The sequence below is a fragment of the Eleutherodactylus coqui genome, chromosome 6 (assembly GCF_035609145.1).
Source record: "Eleutherodactylus coqui strain aEleCoq1 chromosome 6, aEleCoq1.hap1, whole genome shotgun sequence".
In the NCBI taxonomy this organism is placed as follows: domain Eukaryota; kingdom Metazoa; phylum Chordata; class Amphibia; order Anura; family Eleutherodactylidae; genus Eleutherodactylus; species Eleutherodactylus coqui.
This window is the reverse complement of record NC_089842.1, coordinates 101005209-101029944: the sequence shown is the minus strand read 5'-3', so window position 1 is coordinate 101029944 and position 24736 is coordinate 101005209. Positions and strand designations below refer to the sequence as shown.

Here is a 24736-nt window from a genome sequence, read left to right as displayed (position 1 = left end):
CTAAAGTCACCACTGTGAAAGGCCAACTTCTAGTTAAATTTGGAGACTTTTTACTCTGCCTCCTCTGTGAAACACAGGAGGCTAAAGTTGTTATCAGGAGATAAAGGTCGACCGTGTCAAAGGCAAAGGACAAGTCTGGGGGTAATATTTTGAGGCTTTTGCAGTTAGCAAATTAACTACTTTGGCTAAGGTAACTTTACGTGGACTGATAGTCACGTGAACAATCCCTCAAATGAGCGATTCCAGGCGACTGTTGGCCTGTGTACATATGGCCAGCGGCAGGGCACTAAGCGAGAAGTCATTCAGTGGCCGCTAGTCTTCTGTTTCAGCTCGCTGAAATAAAATCCCTGCTGAGGAGCTTCTCGCTCAGAATGAACGGAAACCGCTCAATTTATGAACGACTCTGCTTGCTGTGAATGGAGTCAGGCTGGAACGATCTCCGACCCTCTCTGCCGCCATTCACTTTAATGACTAGCACTGTTGTGTTATACACAGGAGAAATAGCCACAGGTACAGCTGCCGTGTTAAAGTACCTTTTAGGGTGGGGTTGGTAGCCAGATAGTACTTGGTCAAACAGCAAGTTGGAGGAGAGGTAGGATGACCGTTAAAGGTGGACATGCTGCTCCAGGCGTTTTGACATAAAAGGGAGCAGCAATATGAGGTGGTAGCTGACCGGAGAGGATGGACGCATGTTGGAAGCACAAAGGAAAGATGTCGGTGAGAGGTTGAACAGATGGGTGAGGGCTGGGATGAACATGGTGGTAAGATTGGGGATGGGATTGGGTTAAGCACACGGGTATTGAGGTGCGATTTGCAGAGTAAGCAGAGGGGTTGCAGGGACTGTAACTTGAAGCTTTCCCTGATGATGTCTATCTTGTCTCTTCTGTACATTGTCCTGTAAGGTTCTGCATCATTTTAATATACATCCTATCTTTTTCAGCTCCTTTCCCTGGTTCTTTAGCGTGAACTGAAACACTGGAATTGAAACCACATTTGAATCGAGAGACAAATCATGACCAATATTCCGATCAATAACTCAAATCTGCCTCGGGTCAATGAAGGTTAGTAGCTGCTTATCTTTACGTGTTTGCTATATCAAACCCTCAAACCAACGTTTTCGTGACCTAGAGGGTAACACAGTTTAAAGTGGGTCTTGTTTTTTTTCCCGTTAACATCCAAAGTTGCTATCAAACTTCTTTCCATCCATGGAAACTGTTAGCTTAACCTGTTCTATCAGACCACAAGTATGACTACAAAGTATAGCATTATCTGTTAGATGTGATCTAAGCTCCTACAATGAAAACCAGCAGAACCATGCAGCTTTAGATGTAAATGGAGGAGAGAACCTCAACCATATTGACTGAGGTCTATATACTTAATGACTTAGGCTGGGTTCACACAGGGCGTATTCCCGTCGGAAATCTCGCGGTTTGGCCGCAGCAAAAACCGCGAAATTTCCTCCAGGAGAACCGCCGCGGAAAAAGCCGCGGGGGCTTTGAAGCGGCCCGGCCGCTCGCTTTTCCGTTGCGGCCGGCGCTCCCATAGAGGAGAGCGCGGCTGCGACAAAAGTAAATAATAAACAGACATGCTGCAGCTTTTGAAACCGCAGCCGCGGTTTCAGCCGGACTTACCGCAGCGGATTAGCCGTCCCGTGTGGACGAGATTTCTGAGAAATCTCATCCACATGGCTGGCTAATCCCAAGATTAGCGGGCGGATTTGCCGCGGCTGAATTCTGCGCGGCAAATCCACCCTGTGTGAGCCCAGCCTTAATTTTGTGTTTCTGGCTCCCTTCTCCTATAGAATAACAGAAACATAAAAATTAACTGTCATGATGGTTTTATTAGCAATTTTCGGGCAAGGTCCAATACGTATTTCTAACAGTATGCAAGACTGCTCTCTGATGTATGTTACAGTGATGGAGTACTGTCCTGTATACTGTAACATGCATATGCAGAACAGCCTCAGACATGGGAGTGCTGTCCTGCATACTGTTAGAAACATGTGTCGGTCCTCACCCGCCATTGGAGCTATGCAGGAAAACTTTAATGTCGGACGAGATCTGATGCTGGTTTGGAAAGGATTAAAACTTTGAGGAATTGGAACATAAGTACACTGTATAAATAGTTAGGAGATTTCCAGGATTTTCTATTGATTTGTCTACCCTCGGGATAAGCAACCAAAGTATGATCATTGGGGTCTGGCTGCGATTCCTTTGAATGGGCTACACGGGAATGAATACCAGGCAAATGTTAAAGATAAAACTGCTTCTGAATAATGACTCTGTACCAGCCATAATAGAAAGTACTGGAGGTCCACGGGGTTGTAAATCTTTCAGCTGTCTGGTCAAGGTTGAGTAGAACTATGATAGCTGTTCACTGGGGCTTCATTGATTTGCTGCTGCTTTAAATTTACCAAAAGGGAACTTGAAACCTCCCTACAATACCATGAAACTAACAGGTGGCAGGAAGTTAGGTGAGGGTTTCCCGCCCCCCCTCCTGCCCTCTGCTTTCTGCACCGTCCTCCTCTGAATGCTGGACGCCGCACTGAATATTCGACTCTTTTTCACAGTACCATGCGCACACTGTCACATAGACTTGTATAGGTGGGTGCGTGCATAGCACTGTGACGAGTCAGGGAACACTGAATATTTCTATATATTCTAAAAAACTGTCACATGGCTCCCTGTTGCCTACCATAACTAATGTAGGGAGGTGACAGGTTCCCTTTAAGAAGCAATTCTAGCCAGAACAGATACTACATTGATGTTGCGTCAACATCCCAAATTCAGATAGTAGACCTCTGCAATTTGAGTTTTTATTCCGGTGTCACTTCTGTCTGATCATAACAATGTGATCATTTAACCCTTTCTCCAGAGAACCCTTTTGGCCCCAATTGGTAAATTACTCCTTGCTGGTAGAAGAATTTACTTGAACTAAATTCTTGCTAATTTCTACATCTACAAAACTAAAAAAAAACGCATTTACCAACAGTTACACTAGAACAGTTAGCATTTTGGGGGGCTTAAAAAGGGAGCACCAACTGGGCAATATATTGGAGCAAAACGGAACTGTTGTAGTGATCAAAAAAATACGTAGAGGGTAGACACTTCATCATGCTCTCAGTACAATGTACTATGCACCATTATCATATACTGAAAAATGAATGCCAATCCTGATCTAATGGTTGGAACATGACTCACAAACATTCCAGTATCCCTTAGAAGGGGTAAAAACCAGAATGACAATTTAGTCGCTAGTACGCTCAAGAAAAAGGGTGTTTCTCAAAACACCTGATGGAAATCTTCAACCATAGAACATCTGCTGCATAGATAGGAGCCTTTCTGTGAATGCATACATACAACAGAGGCCTTTGTCAAACCAGTTTTATTAAAGATCGTATAATGTTAGACAGTTTGCATTAATTGAGCTGATGAGTATAGTTGTACTCTGACAGCGGCGGCCACACCTATTTCAAGACATATTATACACCTGTCCATAGACAGGTGTGACACCTGCAGCTTCTACAGAGGAATTCTGAGGGAGGTACTGCTCAGCTGTTAGCCCTAGGCATGGAGGAGCTGGGCTACAATAGACCTGCCATAAATGACTACGGGCTCCTACATACTGGTGATCACGATATCGCTATGCGAAAATCATGGCAAAATCGCAACTTTTTTTTGTTAGCAATTTGAGAAGTTTGTGATCCCCTGCCGCAGCTGTGACAGCTGCAGCAGGGAATTCCTTCAGCCCCGCTGGGATGTGAGGCTGTTGCCATGAATTGTGATATGGCGGTGCAAGGCTCAGGATATGATACAGCAGACAAATTAAACAAAATGTAAGGTATTTGGGAAGACCGAAATAAAAGCAAACAAGTGGATATCAATGAGTAAGCAACTGATTTTTTTTCCTTCGTTTATCTAGACACGATCTACTATTGACTAGAAAAGGGCTCGTTCACACTTGCCTTTATTTCAGTTTTGGATTTTCGTCTCGGTTTCGTCTTTAGAACAGAGGCAGAAATAAAATGGAGTTAAACAGTTGCGTTTTTTTACCCCATTGATTTCAGTGTGGTTTTTTAAAAAACGTAAGTCAAACTTAAATTCTTCTGTTTACTTTGGTTCCCGTAATTTCCTTTTTTTTTTAAACTGAACAAATGGCACAGCAGGAACAGAAGCAAATGGAAGGATTTGTTGATTTCCATTTTTTATAAACACCATTGAAATCGATGAGGTAAAAATTAGAACAGTTTATTTCCGTTCTATTTCTGTGTCTCTGCTCCAAAAACTGAACAGACGGAGATTCAAAACGGAAATAAAAGCAAGTGTGAACAAGCTGAAATACCTTCTGAGTAATATCTGTAACACTTTGCTAATACTGCTATATTATTAGAGAAGTACAGATAACTGAGCATGACTCACACTTACTCTTTTGTCTTGGGCTCCTGCACCTCTACATCCTACATCCGTCTTTCTATTTTCTCACTGTGAAATATTTCAGTCATGAAATAAGGCGCGTTCCCCGCTCACTAATTTGCTGACAACCCTCAGGAGCTCAAGAAATAGGGAATGTCATTCTGTCCAATTTCCCTAATCTAGTCCGGGTACAGTGCAGGAGGCCTGCTGATTATTCGCTAACTCTTTCTTTCAGTGTGCACATGTTCAGTCCTTTTCAGAGGTTGGCCTCACTTACAGTTTCTTGTGCTGGATGTTTCTCCTTCTCCTGGCCAAAGCGAGCACTCAGCTAAATCCGCAATTGTGAGCGCCATACCCTAAGTTTCCTGCTATTGGCATTGCGCCCTCAGCAGCTCAAGGGCTGCTGCTTTACTGCTCCTTCATGGACGCTGGTAACACAACCACCAACTTTTTAAATACCAGTCCTGCACCAACTTGGCTCACTATGCGGCAAAAATCAACAATAGCACATGCTATGATTTTGGTGCGTTTTCCCCATTATTCTTCTATGGCAAGTTACACCTCACTGAGGTCCTAACACTTTTTTTCCCCGGCGTCATCATGACGGCAGTACATGGAGGTTGCCCTCTGACCTTGTAGGGACAGGAAGCAAGAGGCTTGAAAAAGCTCCTACTCCCTTCCATTCCTCAGTGCTTCCTGTCCCTACAGGGACCAGCAAGAGGGCTCCTTCCATGGAGCCGACAGGATCAACGGGGGGAATGGCGGGTTACAGGCTTTGCCTCCCCTCTCTTTCCATCCACGATGCCAGGGTGAGCGGCAGGCCAGGGGCTCCTGAGACCCCTCTCCCACGGGCAGCAGGATTCAGCGCGCGGGCCGCGCATGCGACGCAGGGGGGCAGGGCTTATGACGCGTCACGATGTGATGACGTCACGCGCCGGCAGAACCCGGATATGGAAGCCCCGCCATATTTAAAAACCCCTGACAGCCTCCACTACAGCAGCAGCTTTATAGAAGTGTGCGTCTCCGGTTTTCTGGCCTTCTCCTTCTTCCAGCATGACCAGTAGAGAGACTGACGTGGAGGCCCTGCAAACTGTGAGTGTTCCACTAAACCAAGAAAAGGTGCAATATGTACAAAGTTTGGTTTAAGGGGGGGCACTGTGTGTATTTATGCGCCTCCTATGCATGTATTGTTGCAGGACAGGGAATCTGTTAAAGTTAAGCAGGATCCTAAAAAGAGGCATAGAAAGTGCTCTATGTGCCTTGAAAAATTAGAGGATGCATATAAAAAATCGTTATGACCGGAATGCACAGCCAAAATCCTTAAGGAGGAGCTGTCGGCATTCATGGAGGACATAAGGTCCCTAGTTAGAGAGGAAGTGCGAGCGTCCATCTCTAGCCTTCCATTGGCTCAGCAGGAGAAAAAAAAAACTATGAGGCCCAGGCGAGCTCTCAGAGGGCGAATTATTCAATCATCCTCCCGAGGCTACGGATGAGACTGAAAAATATTACTTCGCCTCAGGTGATCTTGACGAGCTTCTGAAAGTGGTAAGAGGCACCATGAAAGTTGAGGATACCGTGGAACCAAGGTCTGTCCAGGACGACATGTTCGGCGGACTAAGGGCCAGAAACAGGATTGTTTTACCGGTAAACACTACGCTGAAGAAAGTGATTTTCCGACAAATGGACCTGCCCCAACAAACACCTGTATCTGCCCCGAGAATAGAGACTTAGATTCTCGGAGGAAGATGTACGGGAGTATGAGAGCGTGCCGAAGGTGGACGCACAGGTGGCCAAGATGGCCAGGAAAACAGCGCTTCCCTTTGAGGAGTCCTCCCATCCAAAGGACCCCATGGACAATAAGGTCAATGTCCTCATGAAGTGGGCATGGCAGGCATCAGCCTATGCCCTAGAGTCAAATATTGCAGCCACATCACTGGCAGGTCTATGTTCCTTTGGTTGGGGGAACTGGACGACCAAGTCAGGCAGAGAGCATCCAGAGAGGAGATCCAGGGGTGTATACCTCTGTTAAAGTTAGCAACAGCCTTTCTGGTGGATGCCTCCGCTGAGACAATTAGACTGTCAGCCAGGAATGCGCCACTGTCTAATATGGCCAGGAGAGCGATCTGGCTAAAAACTTGGAAAGCGGATGCTACATCTAAAAATAAACTATGCAACATCCCCTTCTACGGGCAGTACATCTTCGGGGCTGATCTGGACAAGATCCTGAAAAAAGCAGCGGATAAGACCCAAGGGTTTCCAGACCAGGGGAGGACCCCGCAACCCTTCAAGCGACGGCCTACCTTCAGGCCCTATCAGGAAAAAGGAAAGACGGGCCGCTGGTCTTACCCCAAAGGCGGCAGGGGTAAGACGGGGAAAGTTGCTACCCCAGTACAGAATTCCCAGGTGGGGGTAGATTGCTGAGGTTTTTTTCAGGAATGGCAGGGCATTACAGAAAACCCGTGGGTTCTCCAGTTAATATTCCAGGGGTATAGAATAGAATTTTTTTTGTTCGGCCTCCTAATAGATTCGCGATAAATCACTAACCTACTACATATGGGGACAATAGTGGAGGTTCCCGCTGTAGAACAGGGATTGGGGTACGACTCTCCCCTTTTTCTCATTAAAAAACCAAATGGGTCGCATTGGATGATCTTTAACCTCAAAGGCTTAAACAAGTATATCATTTATAAAAAGTTTAAGATGGAGACAATTAGATCAGCAGTAATCCTAGTCAATAGGGGGGGATTACATGTGTACAATCGACCTAAAGGATGCATACTATCATCTCCCGATTCTTCCTGAACATCATAAATACCTGCGATTCGTGGTAGAAATCGAGAACTGTCTATATCCTTTCCAGTTCCAGTGCTTACCTTTTGGCATATCTACCACTCCAAGGGTTTTCTCGAAAATCGTGGTCGAGATGGTAGCAGATCTCCATGCATCAGGCATCAACCTCATTTCCTATCTGGACGATTTTTTACTGATAGGCCCCTCGGTAAAAATCCTTAAGGAAGATACCGCTTGTTCAGTCGCTCTGTTCCAAAAACTGTGGTGGATCGTGAACTTCCAAAAGTCCAGTCTTCTTCCGGAAACTCGGAAAATATTCTTGGGGTCCAGATAAACGTCGAGTCCCAGACTCTATCTCTACCGCCACCCAGGAAGGAGAGCCTAGGACAGACAGTTCGTAAATACATGCGAAAAAAACAGTTATCATTAAGAGAAGGAATGAGATTGTTGGGCCTTATGACATCATGCATACAGATTATACCGTGGGCCCAAGCACATTCAAGAACACTGCAAAGGGCTGTCCTGAGTAACTGGGACAGAGCGGCAACCTCATTAGATAACAAGATGCCCCTGTCATCGTCAGTTGTCCGGTCTCTTCGCTCGTGGCTGTCGGCACATAACCTAAATGCGGAATCCCAGTGGGTTCCCGAACCCTTCGTTAGCGTAATCACGGATGCTAGTCAGCCCCGCTATGAAGCATAGATAGGACAACATCTGTTACAAGGGAAATGGGGCTCAGGAACTAAAACCCAGACCTCAAATTTTAGGGAACTTATGGCTATCTGGGAAGCGCTGCGCAGGTCATGAGACACCTTAAGAGGCAAACACGTTAATGGGGTTGTCCCGCGCCGAAACGTTTTTTTTTTTTTTCAACAGCCCCCCCGTTCGGCGCGAGACAACCCCGATGCAGGGGTTAAACAAGAACACCGGACAGCGCTTACCTGAATCCCCGCGCTCCGGTGACTTCTTACTTACCTGCTGAAGATGGCCGCCGGGATCTTCTCCCTCGGTGGACCGCAGGGCTTCTGTGCGGTCCATTGCCGATTCCAGCCTCCTGATTGGCTGGAATCGGCACGTGACGGGGCGGAGCTACACGGAGCCCCATTGAGAAAAGAAGAAGACCCGGACTGCGCAAGCGCGTCTAATTTGGCCATTAGACGCTGAAAATTAGACGGGCTCCATGGAATTGAGGATGCCAGCAACGGAACAGGTAAGTGAAAAATTTCTTATAACTTCTGTATGGCTCATAATTAATGCACAATGTACATTACAAAGTGCATTAATATGGCCATACAGAAGTGTATAGACCCACTTTGTTTCACGGGACAACCCCTTTAAAGTTTTCTCAGATAACATGACTGTGGTTTCCCTTATTCGTCATCCGGGAAGTACCAGGAACTTCCATCTCCTAAAACTAACAGCCCGAATCTTCTGGTGGGCCGAAGTCATGTTGCGGTCTCTAACAGCAGTCCATCTCAGAGGGTCTCAGAACATGACGGCAGACTACCTCAGCGGAAAACACCTGGATCCGGGAGAATGGTCTCTGAACCAAGAAGAGTTCCGACGTATCGTGGACACCTGGGGCATGCCGCAAGTAGACCTTTTCGCGAGCAGGGTAAACGCAAAATGCCCGAAATACTTCTCCCTCAACCCAAGAGACAAAGTCGGGGGGGGGGTTCTGACGCTTTCTCTCCAACGTGGAATATGGATCCTGCAGAAAATCCAGAGAAGTAATGCGACTGTTATACTAGTAGTCCCGTACTGGGAGAAGCGCGTATGGTTTCCCCTTCTCCTGAACCTAGCTTTCGCAGACCCAATCTGGCTCTCAGCCAGAGAAGATCTCCTGTCGCAGGGCCCAGTTCTGTGTCCCAACGTGCAGAAGCTGAAGTTAAAGGGGTTGTCCCGCGCCGAAACGGGTTTTTTTTTTTTTTCAACCCCCCCCCCCCCCGTTCGGCGCGAGACAACCCCGATGCAGGGACTTAAAGAAAAAACAGCACAGCGCTTACCTGAATCCCCGCGCTCCGGTGACTTCTTACTTACCGGTTGAAGATGGCCGCCGGGGTCTTCTCCCTCCGTGGACCGCAGCTCTTCTGTGCGGTCCATTGCCGATTCCAGCCTCCTGATTGGCTGGAATCGGCACGTGACGGGGCGGAGCTACACGGAGCCCCATTGAGAAGATAAGAAGACCCGGACTGCGCAAGCGCGTCTAATTTGGCCATTAGACGGCGAAAATTAGACGGCAACCATGGAGACGAGGACGCTAGCAACGGAGCAGGTAAGTGAAAAACTTTTTATAACTTCTGTATGGCTCATAATTAATGCACAATGTACATTACAAAGTGCATTAATATGGCCATACAGAAGTGTATAACCCCACTTGCTGCCGCGGGACAACCCCTTTAAGAGCCTGGATGTTGAGAAACAGATGTTACTAAACCAAGGTTTGTCTGCCAGGGTAGTGTCAACTCTGTCAGAGCCGTAAGCCAGTAACCACCACCATCTATAATAAAAGATGGAAAAAGTTTACTTCCTGGAGGAAGTCGGAAGTTTCCAACTTCGACACCTCTATAACGGAGATTTTGGACTTCCTTCAGGAAGGCCTGGACGAAAATCTAAGCCCAGGGACCCTTAAAGTCCAGATTTCAGCCCTTTCGTGCTTTCTGGATCAGCCATTAGCCGAGCACAAGTTAGTCCGCAGGTTCATGAAGGCGGCGGAGAGGATAAGGCCAGTAGTCCAGAGTTCGGTACCTCCGTGGGATTTAAACCTAGTACTTAAAAGCCTCTGTAGGCCCCCCCTTCGAACCCATAGAACAATCGTTGGTTATAACACTAACCCTTAAAACGATACTTTTGGTCGCGGTTACGACGGCAAGGCGGGTTAACGAGATCCAGGCCTTTTCATGCAGAACACTGTATTTATTAGTATTGGACGATAGGAGTGTCTTAAAAATGGACCCCTTTTTCCTACCTAAAGTGGCCTAAAAATTCCATAGACAGCGGGAGGTTATCCTTCCCTCCTTTTTGTCAGAACCCCCGAAACGATAAAAAGAAAGAATATGCCTGGACGTGAAAAGAGCCATTCTGTATCACTAAGAACGTACATCTCCCTTCAGGAAAGCTGACAATGTCTTTGTTCAATTTCAGGGTTGGGCAAAGGAAAGGCGGCTTCTAAGAGATCCATTAGCCGCTGGATAAAAACAGCGATCCAGCAAGCCTACTCCTCCAGCAACAAGGCGGTTCCGGAAGGGCTGAGGGCTAATTCAATGAGAGCCGTATCGTGCTCTTGGGCAGAAAGGGCCATGGCTTCACCAGAACAGATATGCAGGGCGGCCACAAGGTCTAGCCCACACACATTCGTGAAGCACTACAGGCAAATACCGATCATTCCTCAGACTTATCGTTCGGTAGAAAGGTTTTACAGACGATAGTCCCACCCTAGGGAAGTAATTTGGTATGGCTCCATGTACCGCCATCATGATGACGCCAGGGAAAAGGATAGAATTTCTTACTGAAAATTCCTTTTTTACGAGTCATCATGACGGCATGTCATTTTCCTCCCTTTAAAAAAAAAAAAAGAAACTTTATATATATTTATATATGTCTATTGATACATGCGGTAGTATTGCGTAATATTTCCGTTAATGTTCGGGTAGCTCACCCCTCTATTTGTGTTTTGATGTGAACTAACGTTGTTTCTTTCTTGAGTGAATAAAAGTTTTCCTGATAAACCAGAATATGTCCATGTAAGTAATTTGGAAGACACTGAGGAATGGAAGGGAGGAGCCTTTTCAAGCCTATTGCTTCCTGTCCCGGTAATTTCGGTAAGAAATTCTATCCTTTACAGCCTCATTGCTGGAACCAGAAGAACGGTGCAGCGGGAAAAATAGGCATTGTTGGAAGGACCGCTCAGGTGAGGTGAGTATGAAGATTTTATATAGCCCAAGTGCATTTGATTCAGTTTTTCTGTCCAGGCTACCTCTTTTAATATGCTCTCCAGTAATTTAAAAAGCTTGAATAGGTTTGGTAATAGTAATATAAGTAGGTTTACTGGCAGTCATGTGGAAATCCATAGGTAATGGTCTACACTATATAAGTAGTGCCTGATGACAAACTCAGCTTTCCTACATTTGTTGGATTTGCTGATGTTCTGTTATGTGCTAATAAACTATTACAGAGAAATGTAGAAAAACCGTCCGCGCTGCAACATTTTCCTCCTTCCTTTTTTATGGAAAAGAGCCTGTTTTGTCACTTAGGCTGTTTAGTTCTTTGTAATCATGGCAGATTTGCTCTTTTTCCTTTCACACCTCTGCTTCATTTAAGAGTAAATCTGACATGGTGTCTCTGGCAGTGTCTTCTAAAATATGCAGCTAGATCCTTAAGAAAAATAAAAGAACAGCGGCCAAATGTTCCGCAGTCGCAGCGTTTCCTACCGCAAGTAACCTAGAGCCCCGAATGTATGAAATATCTGTGGAGTAACTGGAGAAAGATTAGAATTTCATATCATCAGGCCACATTTCTTTAGTTTCCACTAGCAGGATCCATACAGAGCCTCCAATTCTACACAGAGGAACACTTTCCATGTGAATGAGGGTAAAAGGGAAAGAATTGGCACCTTCTGAAGGCAGCATACAGTAGAGGGCTGTATGCATGGACCTTAAGGGCTCATGTCCACGGGCAAAATGTGATTTAAAATCCGCAGCGGATCTCCCGCGCGCGGATCCGCACCCCATAGGGATGCATTGACCACCCGCGGGTAGATAAATACCCGCGGATCGTCAATAAAAGTGATTTAAAAAAAAATGGAGCATGAAAAAATCTGGACCATGCTCCATTTTCATGCGGGTCTCCCGCGGGGACGGCTCCCGCGGGCTTCTATGGAAGCCGTCCGGATCCGCGGGAGACCTAAAATAGGAATTTAAAGCATTTACTCACCCGCAGCGGACCGCGAAGCTCTTCTCTTCCTCACGGCCGCATCTCCCTTGCTTCGGCTCGGCGGATGTGCCCGGCGCATGCGCGCGGCACGTCGACGACGTGCCGGCGACGTGCCGCCGGCGTCAGGAATTCATCCGCCGGCCGAAAATGAAGATCCGGCCGTGAGGAAGAGCAGAGCTTCGCCGCCCGCTACGGATAGGTAAATGCTTTTAAATTGCTATTTTCAGCGCTCATGTCCGCGGGGCAGGAGGGACCCGCTGCAGATTCTACATGTAGAATCTGCAGCGGATCTGATTTTCACCGTGGACATGAGGCCTAAAAGTGTAAACTCTTGTGGTGCATATACAGATAGATGTAGCAGAGCTGACCTTGTTGTTTAACTGTTAGGTGCTGTTGTGGAGGCTCTACATTAATCTAGGTGTGTTATACCTTTTCTAACTGTATTAGATGTCTCTATTCACACAGGCATTTGGCCAATCAAAGTTGTGTCACTTTTGACTGCAAGAGCCCTGATGGAGCACATTACACATTAAGCCTGGGTTTACACAGGGCGGATTTGCTGCAGTTTTGCCGCGGATTGCCGTGGCATATCTGCACTGCGGCAAAACCGCTGCATTTGCAGTGCAATGCAGCACAAATGAGTTTTGCGATAAAGCTGTTCTCACAGGGCAGATTTTTTCCGCACAGCCGCAGTGCAGAAATGCAACTGCAACGCGGTTTTCAAGGATGCAGCATGTCCACTCTACTGTTTTTTCTGCAGCGGTTGTTGTCCATAGACCTCTATGGACGCAGCAAAATCCGCGGCAAAAAGGAAAAAACACTGCGGAAAAAAACGCTTGCGGATTTTTCCGAAAGAAAATCTGCAGGAAAATCTGCAAGCCAAAATTAACTTTTGAAGCGGTTTTGCCGCAGAAGCATTTCTTCTGCGGCAAAACCGCAGAAAATCCGCCCTGTGTAAACCCAGCCTAATGGGAGTGTATTGGCTGCTACTTGCATCATTGCAGGTGATTAGGCTGGGTTCACACAGGGCAGATTTGTCGCGGTTTTGCCGCGGTTTTTCTGTTGCGGTTTTGCCGCAGAAGAACTGCTTCTGCGGCAAAACAGCTTCAAAAGTTAATTTGGGCTTGCTGATTTTGCTGCGGATTTTCGTGTGGAAAAATCCGTACGTGTTTTTTTCCGCAGCGCTTTTTTACTTTTGTCGCGTATTTGGTGCAGTTTTGGCTGCGTCCATAGAGGTCTATAGACAAAAAAGCGCTGCGGAAGAGACCAAAGAATGAACATGCTGCATCTTTTAAAACCGCGACGCAGTTGCATTTCCGCACTGCGGCTGTGCGGAAAAAAAACGTCCTGTGAGAACAGCTTTTTGGCAAATCTCATTTGTGCTGCATTGCACTGCAAACGCAGCGGTTTTGCCGCAGTGCGGATATGCAACGGCAATCCGCGACAAAACCGCAGCAAATCTGCCCTGTGTGAACCCAGCCTCATGGCAATATCCCATCATATCATTCGATATAGGAGGGGGGGGTGTCAGCGTATATGGAGGAAGGCGTTCTATAGATTTGTGTGTATGTAGTTTCTATCCACAATGCTCTAGATACTGTACCCAACCATATGGGTAGAGCATACATTGTAGCAATAGTTTTGTAATTAATATATACAACATGTATCTGTCTGAATCCTCATATATTATAAATGCCGCACTTCCTGTCTGGATCCAACATATGGAGCAGGCTATTTCTATATGGATGGGACAGAATAAATGCAGGACTGTCTTCTAAGGAGCTAAAAAAAAATTCTCCTTTTATGCAAACTGGCATAGGCTAAGCCCTTTTTGGTCCCGTTTGTGGGACTGGTATGGAGCAGGCCCTGCAATATATCTGCCTTATCTTCGGATAAACCCAAGTGGTGACCATGATAAAACATACTGGCCCCTTCATCTCTGTTACTGTTCAGCAGAAACTAATTATATCTATCAGTCTCGCACCAGAACGAAGAGAAAAAAAATTAATTTCTCATTTGTGACGACTGTTTAGCTTGGTTTGGTGCCAGCTGCTGATTCTAAGCGTTGGCTGAATCTGTAAGTACAGCTGACACCAAAATAGCAGAGCGAACCACTCATTAATTTGTGCCTTTCTACAAAACAAATAGTAACGGGCCCTAACTATGGTAATGAGAGCCGGAGGCACATTGCAGTCCCGGGTTCTCGGTATATGTGTGTGGGGGTTTTTTTTTGTTTTTTTTGTTATAAGTATCTGTTTCCTGGAAAGCTGGGTCACAATCACCATTACAGAACCCACAGGAGTGATTACCTAACTTTCCCTGGTTCCTGAGAGGTAAAACTGCCTAGTGTTACTTACCTTCCTCCTCCTGTATTGCCCCCTGCACACGGGCGGAAATTCCGCACAGAATTTCCATCCGTGCCCACATGCATAGAATTACATCACAAAACCCAATCCTATGCACACAGACGCGATTTGTTCGCGTGAAAATCGCGGTATGTTCTATTTCTGTGCAGGTCTTGCAGAGGCCCGCACAGAAATGTCAGTAGTGACGGTCCGGAGCGGGTGAGCCGCAGGTCTCTGCAAGGGGCACGGGTCCGCATCCCGCTGTGAGAATTCTCGCAGCAGGAGCCAACCCGGCCGTCTGCAGGCGGACAAAGTCTGTATAATCTGGAAGATTTGCTGTTCAGGACTGTAGGAAAGCTAGGTGCCTCTAGAAGAAAGAAGGTTTCTACACCAACATAGAAGGGGTTCTTTACTGTAAGAGCAGTGGGACTATGCCATCACCAAGTCCTCAGGCAGAGAGTTCCAAACTCACCAAGAGTGGGTTTTACACAGGCAGATCACCTGCCCTTAGTGATGGGCACTGGCGTACTGCTAGGGGTTGCAGTTGCGACCCATACCCTTAGCAAACAGGGGGCTGCGGGCCTCGCCATATGCCGTTTCACCGCTGCGACCCGCAGCCTGGCGCTCGGGGAAGGGATCTTGCAGCTAGATGGTACATGCTGCAATTTTCTTCCTGCATCGCGTCACAGAGCCATAGAGGAAAACATCGCTCGTGTGCATGACCCCATTCGAATGATTGGGGTTCATATTTGTGCGTCTCGCAATACACAAATCTTGCACACGATTTTCATGCCAGTGTGAAGGCAGTTCCTGGACAGAACCGAACAGCGTCTGACAGATCCCACTGATTATATTGGAGTCTATCTGCTTTCTGCTCAGCTGCCTGGCTTTTGGATAGAAGAAAAAGCACTGAATGCTGCGCTTTTTCTTCCAGCATTTTGAGCGGGATCTGCGACGGAACCTACGGCCGACGGTCTCAATGGAGATATGAATCCAGCCTTCCACCAGCATGGTCGATATCACTGTATACAGGAGATGTGTATACTTCTCTCTGTAAATAGTGATACAGACCATGCAGATATAACCTGGGATCTCCTGTATATAGTGATATAGACCAAGCTGGTATAATCTGGGTATCTCCTGTAGATCATTGGCCACTTTTAACACAGTTATAAAATGCATCAAAAACCTGCATGTATTGTTTAAATCCACGTGCGGTCTTTAAAGACTTATTACCACAGGTGGATATGAGTCGGCGTTTTCACAGCGGTCCGATATATGCTTCCATCTAAGCAGTTGCCCCCCCCCCCCCCCTTCCCTTATCTGCTCTCTGCCTCTTTCCTCTACTGCAGCATTTGCAATGCAGGGGAGAAGGGGGGGGGGGGGTAGCTCCTGTTCTGTCCCGCCCACTCCCATTGCAAACCGCTCAGAAGGGAGGAGAGAAGCAGAGAACTGGTGAGGGAATTGGGGGGGGGGGACTACTCAGATGGAAGCGTGTATCGGCCGGCCGTGAAAACGCAAGCCAATATACGCGTGTGGTAACAAGCCTTAATAGTGTAGGTCTTTATTGAACCAATCACAGCTATTCATCAAGCACTGGCTGTCATTGGCTGAGTGTCAGCCAATCATAGCCAGCGCTTCCAGCAGCCAGGGATTTTTCAATTCTAGGGCAGAAGATGATCACTGCTGGGACCTAGGCAGAATCTGCTGCGGCGCCCCAGACAGCGCGGGAGAGGAGATGTATCCTTTTTTTTTTTTTTTTCCCCCCTCCTCAGTTACAGCTTATTTCCGGGTAGGGCTTATAATCACAGGCGACTTTGTAGTGCTAAAAAATTGCAGCATTGCCGCGAGAAGACGCAGCAATATCGCACAGTGCAGCGACGCAATATCGCTGCGATTTTTCTCGTGGAGATGCAGTGTCGCCCGTGTGACGGAGGCCCACAATCTTGGGCCTCATGCCCAGGGCGGTTCAGATTCTGCATGCGGGAGCCCGCAGCAGATTTCGACCCTGCGTATCTGTCTGGATCTTCTATTTTCTGTACTGCAGATGTGTGTGGAAGCTCCAGCCGGCGCACATGTGCAGTACAGTACTTTTTTTTTTTCTCTCTCTCTCCAAACTCCTGCTTTCCTGTGGAATTGTTGAACTGCCCCAACGGAAGCCGTCTGCATGGAATCTGCACTAAGATGGAGCGTGCTGCGATTTGTTTTCCGCATGCGGAATCCAGAAGACAGATCTGCATGTGTAAATTCAGGTGCTGACATCCATGGTTCCCTATGGTCGGCTTGAAATGCAAATTCTGCACAGGTGTCCCGCAGCTCAAACCCACCCATGGACGCTAGGCCTCACAAATTATGGTATTACTGGCAACAACCCCTGAGAAAGTCATATTGGTTGGCACACAAGTTTCCAGTGTGTCTTGTGGTTTTTCACTGTTTGGTGTATAATCTGAAGCTATGACCATGACGTATGCAACTGTATACAAAAGTCATACAAAAAACAAAAGTCAGCACTTCCAACAAATTAAGTGTGAATGTGCAGACAGGCCGGGGCTGTAACAGATACAATAACAGAAACGCACGCTTCAGCACTCATACACATATTTATCTGCATAAAATTGCACAACTGTTTGTACTAACCACATAATAATTTAAGGTTCTTGGCGCATATTTTGATCAATACATGTGGGCCCATCCAACATGTTAGGACAGGTACCTAACTTTAAAAAAAAAAAGGCTTTCTTTGGGCCAAGGACTTTTAGTACACACAGGGAAAGCAGGATACCTGGCTATATATACTGTAGGCCATACATCTTACCCACTGACTTGTTGAAAAAAAAAAAAAACCCTGTGGGGTACATTTCCTAAAGTGCATGTTGAACATAGGTAAAGGAGATGTGAACAGGAGTGACCTCTTTGGCGCCGGTAGGTCATGAGTTAATTCTCCTTGCAGTAGTATACAAGTAAAGTCCTGTCTCTGGGGAACGGGCAGAGTAATGAAGTGGTTTGGCAGTTTGCGATGATTCCATGATCTCACTGCAGTCTCCCGTGGGCAGCGGGCAGTCTGTCCATCTCCAAAGTGCTTTCATGTATGCCTTTCAATATGATCTCACCAAACATCTGCTGGAGTGTACAAAGGTTTGTGTGTACTGCTCCTGGCAAGGCCACGCCGGGCTCCCTCATCCACTGCCCTGTTCTACTGAGCATCTGCCTTTAACTGGACCCCTCTCTGTAGCACTACTGTCTGACCCCCTGCACCTCCCACAGGGTGATCCCTTTGTACCAACTTCCGTTGTTCATCTTCATATAGGTAAACCGCATGGTAAATGATGCCAATGGACTGAAACCACGGGTGCAGAATTTAAAAAATCTTTTCTTCCATTCAATCCCCTACAACTATACTGTCATGCACTCCTTCCCAGTGGAACATAGTTTATGTAAGCTGAAAAGTGCTGCATGTCTATAAATTATGGTGATGTTAGGTGATATGACGGAAAGATGGGGTATTTTTTTTTTATTTTTTTTTTTTAACTCGCCCGCTCCCTGGTTCCGGTGGTGTGCCTGCTCTCCCATACAGGTCACTGAAGATGTAGGTTTCGTGTAAGCCATCAATGTTTGTTCACGGAGATCTTACCCTTGATAACCAGATCAATGAATTGTCCATACAGGAGGCTGTGCTTGGTATAGTAGCTCAGGCTCGTTCAAGTGAGTGGGACTGAGATGCAGTACCGGTCATGGACATGCAGGGATATACCTGTGTAAATTATGGAGCACCACAGCCTCTTCTGTTAACCCTTGAAATCTCAAGGCTTGGACCCCCACCATTTAAATACTGATGGCCTAGGATAGTCCTAAGGATAGGTCCTTGATGTTTAAAGGAGTTGTCTGATATTAGAAAGTTTGCTACTTCCCTTAGTAAGAGTGCCACTCTTATCCGTTTGTTATTGCAGCTTATGTGCTGCATGGTACTGCAGCCTATTATTGCATGTACCTATGGATCCCTCCTTTTTTGCAAGACCCCTTCTTTTTTTTCCTTTTAAATAAATCCCAGACAACCGCTTTATGTTCTGGAACATGTCTTCAGCATGAATAGTTGTATATGTCATTCGGGGCCTATTGTCTGGGGGTGACCCCTACAGCACAGAATAAATGGGGTCACACAGGAAGGATTACTGAGATCTCTGTGCACACTGAGAACTTTCGGGGTGAGCCAGATACATAACTAAACATGTAGCCAAAATACATTCTGTAGGAATCGCCTGGCTCTATTTCCAGTGCAGGACCAGATGGGAACCTTTGTGGGGTTTTAGGATCTGATTCTGATGCTTTCGTTACATGTAGAAGTAGATGAAATATGTTTGGAAATGTTCTATTTTATCTTTTTTTTTTATGTAATACCACGGTTTTCCCCACTGAGGTCACTGGTAAACAACCTGATGCTAATTGGGACGTTCTAGAGGAATTCTACCTATAAGGCCGGCTGCACACGACCGTTACGGCGCCCCCCAGAGACCCCAATACTTACCTGCAGATCCGGCGTCCTACGTCCCGCAAGACGCTTCGGCGTGACGCACCGCAGCGTCATGTTACACGCCGGCCATGTCACATGACACACCCACAGCGTCACATGACGCGGCGGTAGGCGGGGAAGCGGTTTCACTCTATCTTCCAGTGTGCTACAGCGGAAGATAGCGTGAAGGACGTCTTCCATTGATTGCAATGGAAGCCGTCCGCGCGTACACCTGTGGCAAATAGAGTAGCCGCGGGTGAGGACGGGTGATTTCACAGTGCGGAATTCCGCGATGGAATTCCGCACCGTGAGCATTGAGCTATTAGGTTCAATAGAACCTAATAGCTGCGGGCAGCGCGGCGGATTATCGCCGCTTATTACGCGGTGGAAATCCGTCTGTGGGAAGGAGGCCTAAGTCCACATCAGTTGTTGTCCAATGGACAACACACTCCTAAGTCACCAGTTCTTCTTTTATTAAAGGGGTTGTCCCGCGGCAGCAAGTGGGTCTATACACTTATGTATGGCCATAATAATGCACTTTGTAATGTACATTGTGCATTAATTATGAGCCATACAGAAGTTATAAAAAGTTTTTCACTTACCTGCTCCGCTGCTGGCGTCCTCGTCTCCATGGTTGCCGTCTAATTTTCGCCGTCTAAAATGGTCGAATGGCCAAATTAGACGCGCTTGCGCAGTCCGGGTCTTCTTATCTTCTCAATGGGGCTCCGTGTAGCTCCGCCCCGTCACGTGCCGATTCCAGCCAATCAGGAGGCTGGAATCGGCAATGGACCGCACAGAAGAGCTGCGGTCCACGGAGGAAGAAGATCCCGGCGGCCATCTTCAACCGGTAAGTATAGAAGTCACCGGAGCGCGGGGATTCAGGTAAGCGCTGTGCTGTTCTTTTTTTCAGTCCCTGCATCGGGGTTGTCTTGCGCCGAGGGGGGGGGGGGGGGGGGTTGAAAAAAAAAAAACCCGTTTCGGCGCGGGACAACCCCTTTAATTGGGGTCCCGTATGGCTTATGACTTGCATGCAGCACCGCTGTCCATTGCTTACATGAACTTATTTATTGATGTCTGGTGCCAAAAACCTGACACTGACCGTGGATTTTTGCTTGAAGGGGTTTTCTGGTTTTATATAAATGTAGCTTTTGTTATATAATTAAAAGTTCTGCAACTTTCAAATGTACTTAGAATAACTTCCTTATTTCCATAATCTCTGCTGGTATTAGTGTATCTTGACGCCACCGGCAGAATACACTAATACCATCTCTGCTTGCTGTTAGTGAATGGGAATATTCTTATTTTCAGATACTGATCTAATGCTTCTGACAACAGAGGATTGGATGTAGTCAGATTCAGTTTAGGTAATCCTTTTGTGAGCTAAATACACAAACTGCTCTAATCTGCACTAATTTGTAAAGCCTTTTACCTGCACGAATACATTTGTCCTTCTGGAGTACAGTACTGTTTAGATCAAATTGAATTGTTTACACTGGATACAATGTAGCAAAATATGAGCTATGAAACGTATTGGGTCTATGCATGTTTTCCATCTCCGAATTTAGGCCAGTTATTCATTCACGGACAGCAAGCAAAGATCTTGAAATGGTGAGGTATTGAAACACAGAAAATCTAAAAGTACAGGTCTTTTTCATTTTATATAGTGGTTAAAGAGGTTTGCGCCTGACCACAGTAGTGACCTTCTATAGGCAGTGATTGGCTGCAGCAGTCACATGTCCTGGTCAGCAGCAACCTGGTAGTACCGAGTGGCTGTGGAGCAATTTAAAAGCTCTTTAAGCTTTAGTTACATAAAACTGGAAAACCCCTTTGTAGTACTTCCATAATGAAAGGTTTAGTCCTTTTTTCGATTCCTCGTCATCCAGATCTTTCATATTCAGAGGCTGAAACTCTGTCCTGATCCTGTGGAGCTGACACGGGTGTCCGACTTGTTCAGCATATCGGAGTTCACTCTTGTAAGCAATATCTATGTGAATAGGACCTCAGGAAGGGATTCATCCTGTGTATATCACAATCGGTGCAAGCAGAGAGCTTGAATTTGTCACCAATTAATTTAACTGTATACTGAAAAATGAAGATATATGACCCTTCAATACATATCCCATGAAGCCAGAAAACTCCCTTAACTTGGGCTTTTAGGCAGGGCTGTGTGCCATTTTGGTGGAGTCAGTGGAAATCTACCGATTTTTGGTGTGCGTGTACCATCTATGCTTGGAGTGGTATACAGGCTCTATTCAAAGTCTATAGAGTCCATATACTACTTGCTGATAGAGGAATGGGCACAACAACACTTAGCCAAGTGCTTATGTCCTTTCGTTTTAGGGATCAGTAGGAGTTTCTGCATTCAGCGCCGCCACTGATCAATGCTTCCGACCTGTCCCTATAAGATCTTAGAACTTTTTTCTGGACTTGATTGACGGTCCAACAGCACCCACTTGACAGATTCCCATTTTGAGAGCTGGACCTTGAAGAGCCAGTCTTTGCAAAGGGAGATCAGTATTAAAAAAAACAAAACCCAGCTTCGCTGACGTAACAATTTTGATAGGCATGCTAAGATGGAGGCCAGGGGCTTAGCAATGCTCTCCATAGCAACCATCATCATCGAAAATGTTGTCGGATTGACAGAGTATTTGTCACTCCCATTAATTCTTGAGATGCAGAAGTCACTCTTGTCCGTGGCATCAAAGGGATGAAACTGCTGGAATCAGAATTATGTTACAGATGACACTCACTGCAGATGACATGTTCTTCACTTCTGAGCCTGCAACAAATATAAACTTTGTCAAAAAAAAAAAAAGATTAAGCACCCTAGGAGAAGTTGTCATTTGGCTGAAACTCTGCATGCAGTTACATCTCAGGCAGATATACAAATGATTAGATGAACGGACTTGCCATCTGAGGCCCTAAAAGTGGTTCCACCCTTGGCCTATAAAATAACTCGCGGAGGCTACTTGTGTGTAGTGGACCTCTTTTTCTGCTTGTGTAGAGCTTGTTGACCACTAGACGTCTCTACAACGCAATCAGAGAGATTTCACCCAATTAACAGAATTTGAGAGCGGGCGCATTATTGGGATGTGAGAAGTTGGATGGTCAAATCAACTATTTACCCACCACCTGGACCCTTGTGACCAGACTGTAAGGAGGTGTTGGGAGTAGTGGATGCATGAGGACACACACAAGGTTACCAGGCTCAGGGTATCCTTGACACACCACCAGTAGAGAGGATTATCTAAGGAGCAACTCCAACTGTTTTGTTGTCCACCATCCAGAGACAGGTGGCACCATCATTACACCCCTGTGTCTGTTGGAATCATTTCCACGCACTTGGCTGAAGGACATTTGGCCTCACAGCAGTCCTTACATGTACGGCCTTTGATACCCGCCGTCGCCTCTATTTGCAGTGCTGTTGTGAATAAAGAAAGTGGGCTGCTGCAGAGTGGAACTGGGTTGTCTTCAGTTACTAATCCAGGCTTATTTTGGGCACAGATGACGACTGTGTTTGTCTGGAGACCTTGGGGTGAGTGCCTCAATCCAGCCTTTGCTGTGGAGCGGCACACTGCCCCTGGCTGGTGTAATGGTCTGGGGGGCATCACATACAACAGTCGGTCACCCCTAGTAGTGGTATTGGGGACAATGACAGCTCAGTGATAGGTTCAGAACATCATGCAGCCACATGTGTTCCCCTCATGGTGACTTCCAAGAGTATTTATTTATCACCAAGAGAACATGTATGGGACCATCTGGGATGTCAACTGCGACCGACTACAAGTTTGCATGATCTAGAGGATCAGTTACAGCAAATGTCAAGCAATATACCACAGGATATCATATGCAACTTATATGCTTCCGATCCTGCCTGTATCACATTTTGTATCCAAGTAGAAGCGGCCCAACAGGATACTACAGCCTCCCTTCAAGTGTTCAGGTTTCCCCAATAAATGATCCTTTTGTGCTGCTACTGTAATCCCTTACTTATATCGATGTACAATCATTTATATAAAGTTTCATTCGATTCCTCCTCCTAGGTGCTTAATATTTACAATGAGTGTATATACGCAAGTTTGTGGGAATAGCCTGCCAGCTGTATCCTATTTATACAGCACAGGGCAGGAAAGGGTGAAATAGCGGTGATCGCGGGCCCGAGGACCGCTCACCGCAGTCCCCGGTAACATCTCCTGGTTCCTGGCTACCTTCAGGAGCCGGGAGCCAGGAAATTTTGAATTTGCCGGGGCTCCCGGCCTTCTGTGCATGTGTGTGACGTCCTGCGTCTGGCGCACATGCACAGAAGAGCGGCGCCGGGTCTCGGAGGACCCTTTCACCTCGGCACACATCGGGGAAGGCGGGCGAGTACTTTCAGCTGCCCTAATGGATCTGATCCATCAGGGCAGCTGAATATCTAACTTTTTAAAAACTTTTTTTCACTTTATTGTAATCGGCGCTATCCATTGGATAGCGCCGATCGCATTGCCAGGGGGGACTGCCTGCTGCCCAGGATGACAGCTTCATGCTGTCTGCTACCTGCGGCACCGACAGCATGGAGCTGTCGCGTCCTCAGCTAAGAGGGCATTAATCCAAAGAGGATGCATATTTTTACGTCCTAGGATTAAAGCCCACTTATTGAGGACGTAAAAAGGCAATGGGGCCGTCACTAAGGGGTTAATACACAAGATCATATGCTCGGTCTTGTATTTTTATCTTATCCATTATTTGAACGCAGTTGTAACATTCCTTCCCTTGTTTTGCTATTTGGTGTTAGGCCTAGTGCCCATGGCCATGAGAATTGGTGTTCTATCTGTAGTGTATTACTTATGTTGTGCTTTCCTTTCTCTCTTTTGTGTTGTTTTAGTTTGCTGGGACTATGCAGCAGTTGAAGATAGAGCACTGGCTCACTGCTTGCAAGAACAGGAAAGTGAGTTGTATGAAAACATGATTGCTAATGTATTAAAATGAGATCTTCTACAGAAGTTAATGAATTCTATCCATAATAAACTCTCCTTCTATACTTGATGTAATGAATCTATTTTACTTTACATCCTCAAGGTACTTAGCATTTAAAACCAGGAGAGGTTTTAGAGACTGTACATAACCCAGATAACACCACTATTGAGTGCCTAAATACAATTTTGCAGAAAATAAGACCTAGCCTGATTTTGGGGGGTAAGCCATACCCCCAAAATAAGCCCTAGGTGCATTTCCTAAAAATAAAATAGGAATACATTACCTAGCAGGCTCTGTTCAGGTCCCTGCTGCTGCTCTCCAGAGCTCTGGTGCGGTTCCCACAGTACTTGGCCACCCATACAAGACCACTTCCTGGTTGCAGGATTAATAAATCCCACCTCCATGAAGCGATTGTTGAGATTGGCTGAGCAGTGCCTGAAGAACCAATCAATGCAGCGCTGGATGAACCAATCACAGCCATTGCATTTAGGAGGCGGGATTTATAAATTGGCTGAGCTGCAGCATAATAAATTCTGCATTATGTCTGATGCAACTCTGCCAATTCATAAATCCTGCCTCCACAATGAGATGGCTGTGATTGGTTCATTGAGCGCTGCATTGATTGGTTAAGCAGCGCCTGGAAAAATTAATCACAGCCATTGCATTGGTTCATTGAGCTGCATTGATTGGTTCTTCTGGTGATGCTCAGCCAATCACAGCCATTGCATTGTGGAAGCAGGAATTCTGAATCGCGTAACTAGAAAGTAATCTTGTATGTGCGGCCGAGAACTGCG

At 46.4% G+C, this 24736-nt stretch overlaps 2 protein-coding genes across 2 annotated transcripts in view; one reads left to right on the top strand and one right to left on the bottom strand.

The window, feature by feature from the left end:
- Positions 1 to 7365, bottom strand: part of CCDC27 (coiled-coil domain containing 27) — an 88682-nt gene extending 81317 nt beyond the window's left edge. The window contains exon 1 of the mRNA XM_066607287.1: positions 7286 to 7365. Coding sequence (XP_066463384.1) covers positions 7286 to 7364 — 79 coding nt within the window. The 5' untranslated portion in view covers position 7365. The remainder of the gene's footprint in view (positions 1 to 7285) is intronic.
- LOC136632423 (zinc finger BED domain-containing protein 6-like) overlaps positions 1 to 24736 on the top strand; it is a 41446-nt gene that overhangs the window by 10800 nt on the left and 5910 nt on the right. The window contains exons 2-3 of the mRNA XM_066607286.1: positions 941 to 1061; positions 23851 to 23913. Of these exons, the coding sequence (XP_066463383.1) occupies positions 1013 to 1061; positions 23851 to 23913 (112 nt within the window). The 5' untranslated portion in view covers positions 941 to 1012. The remainder of the gene's footprint in view (positions 1 to 940; positions 1062 to 23850; positions 23914 to 24736) is intronic.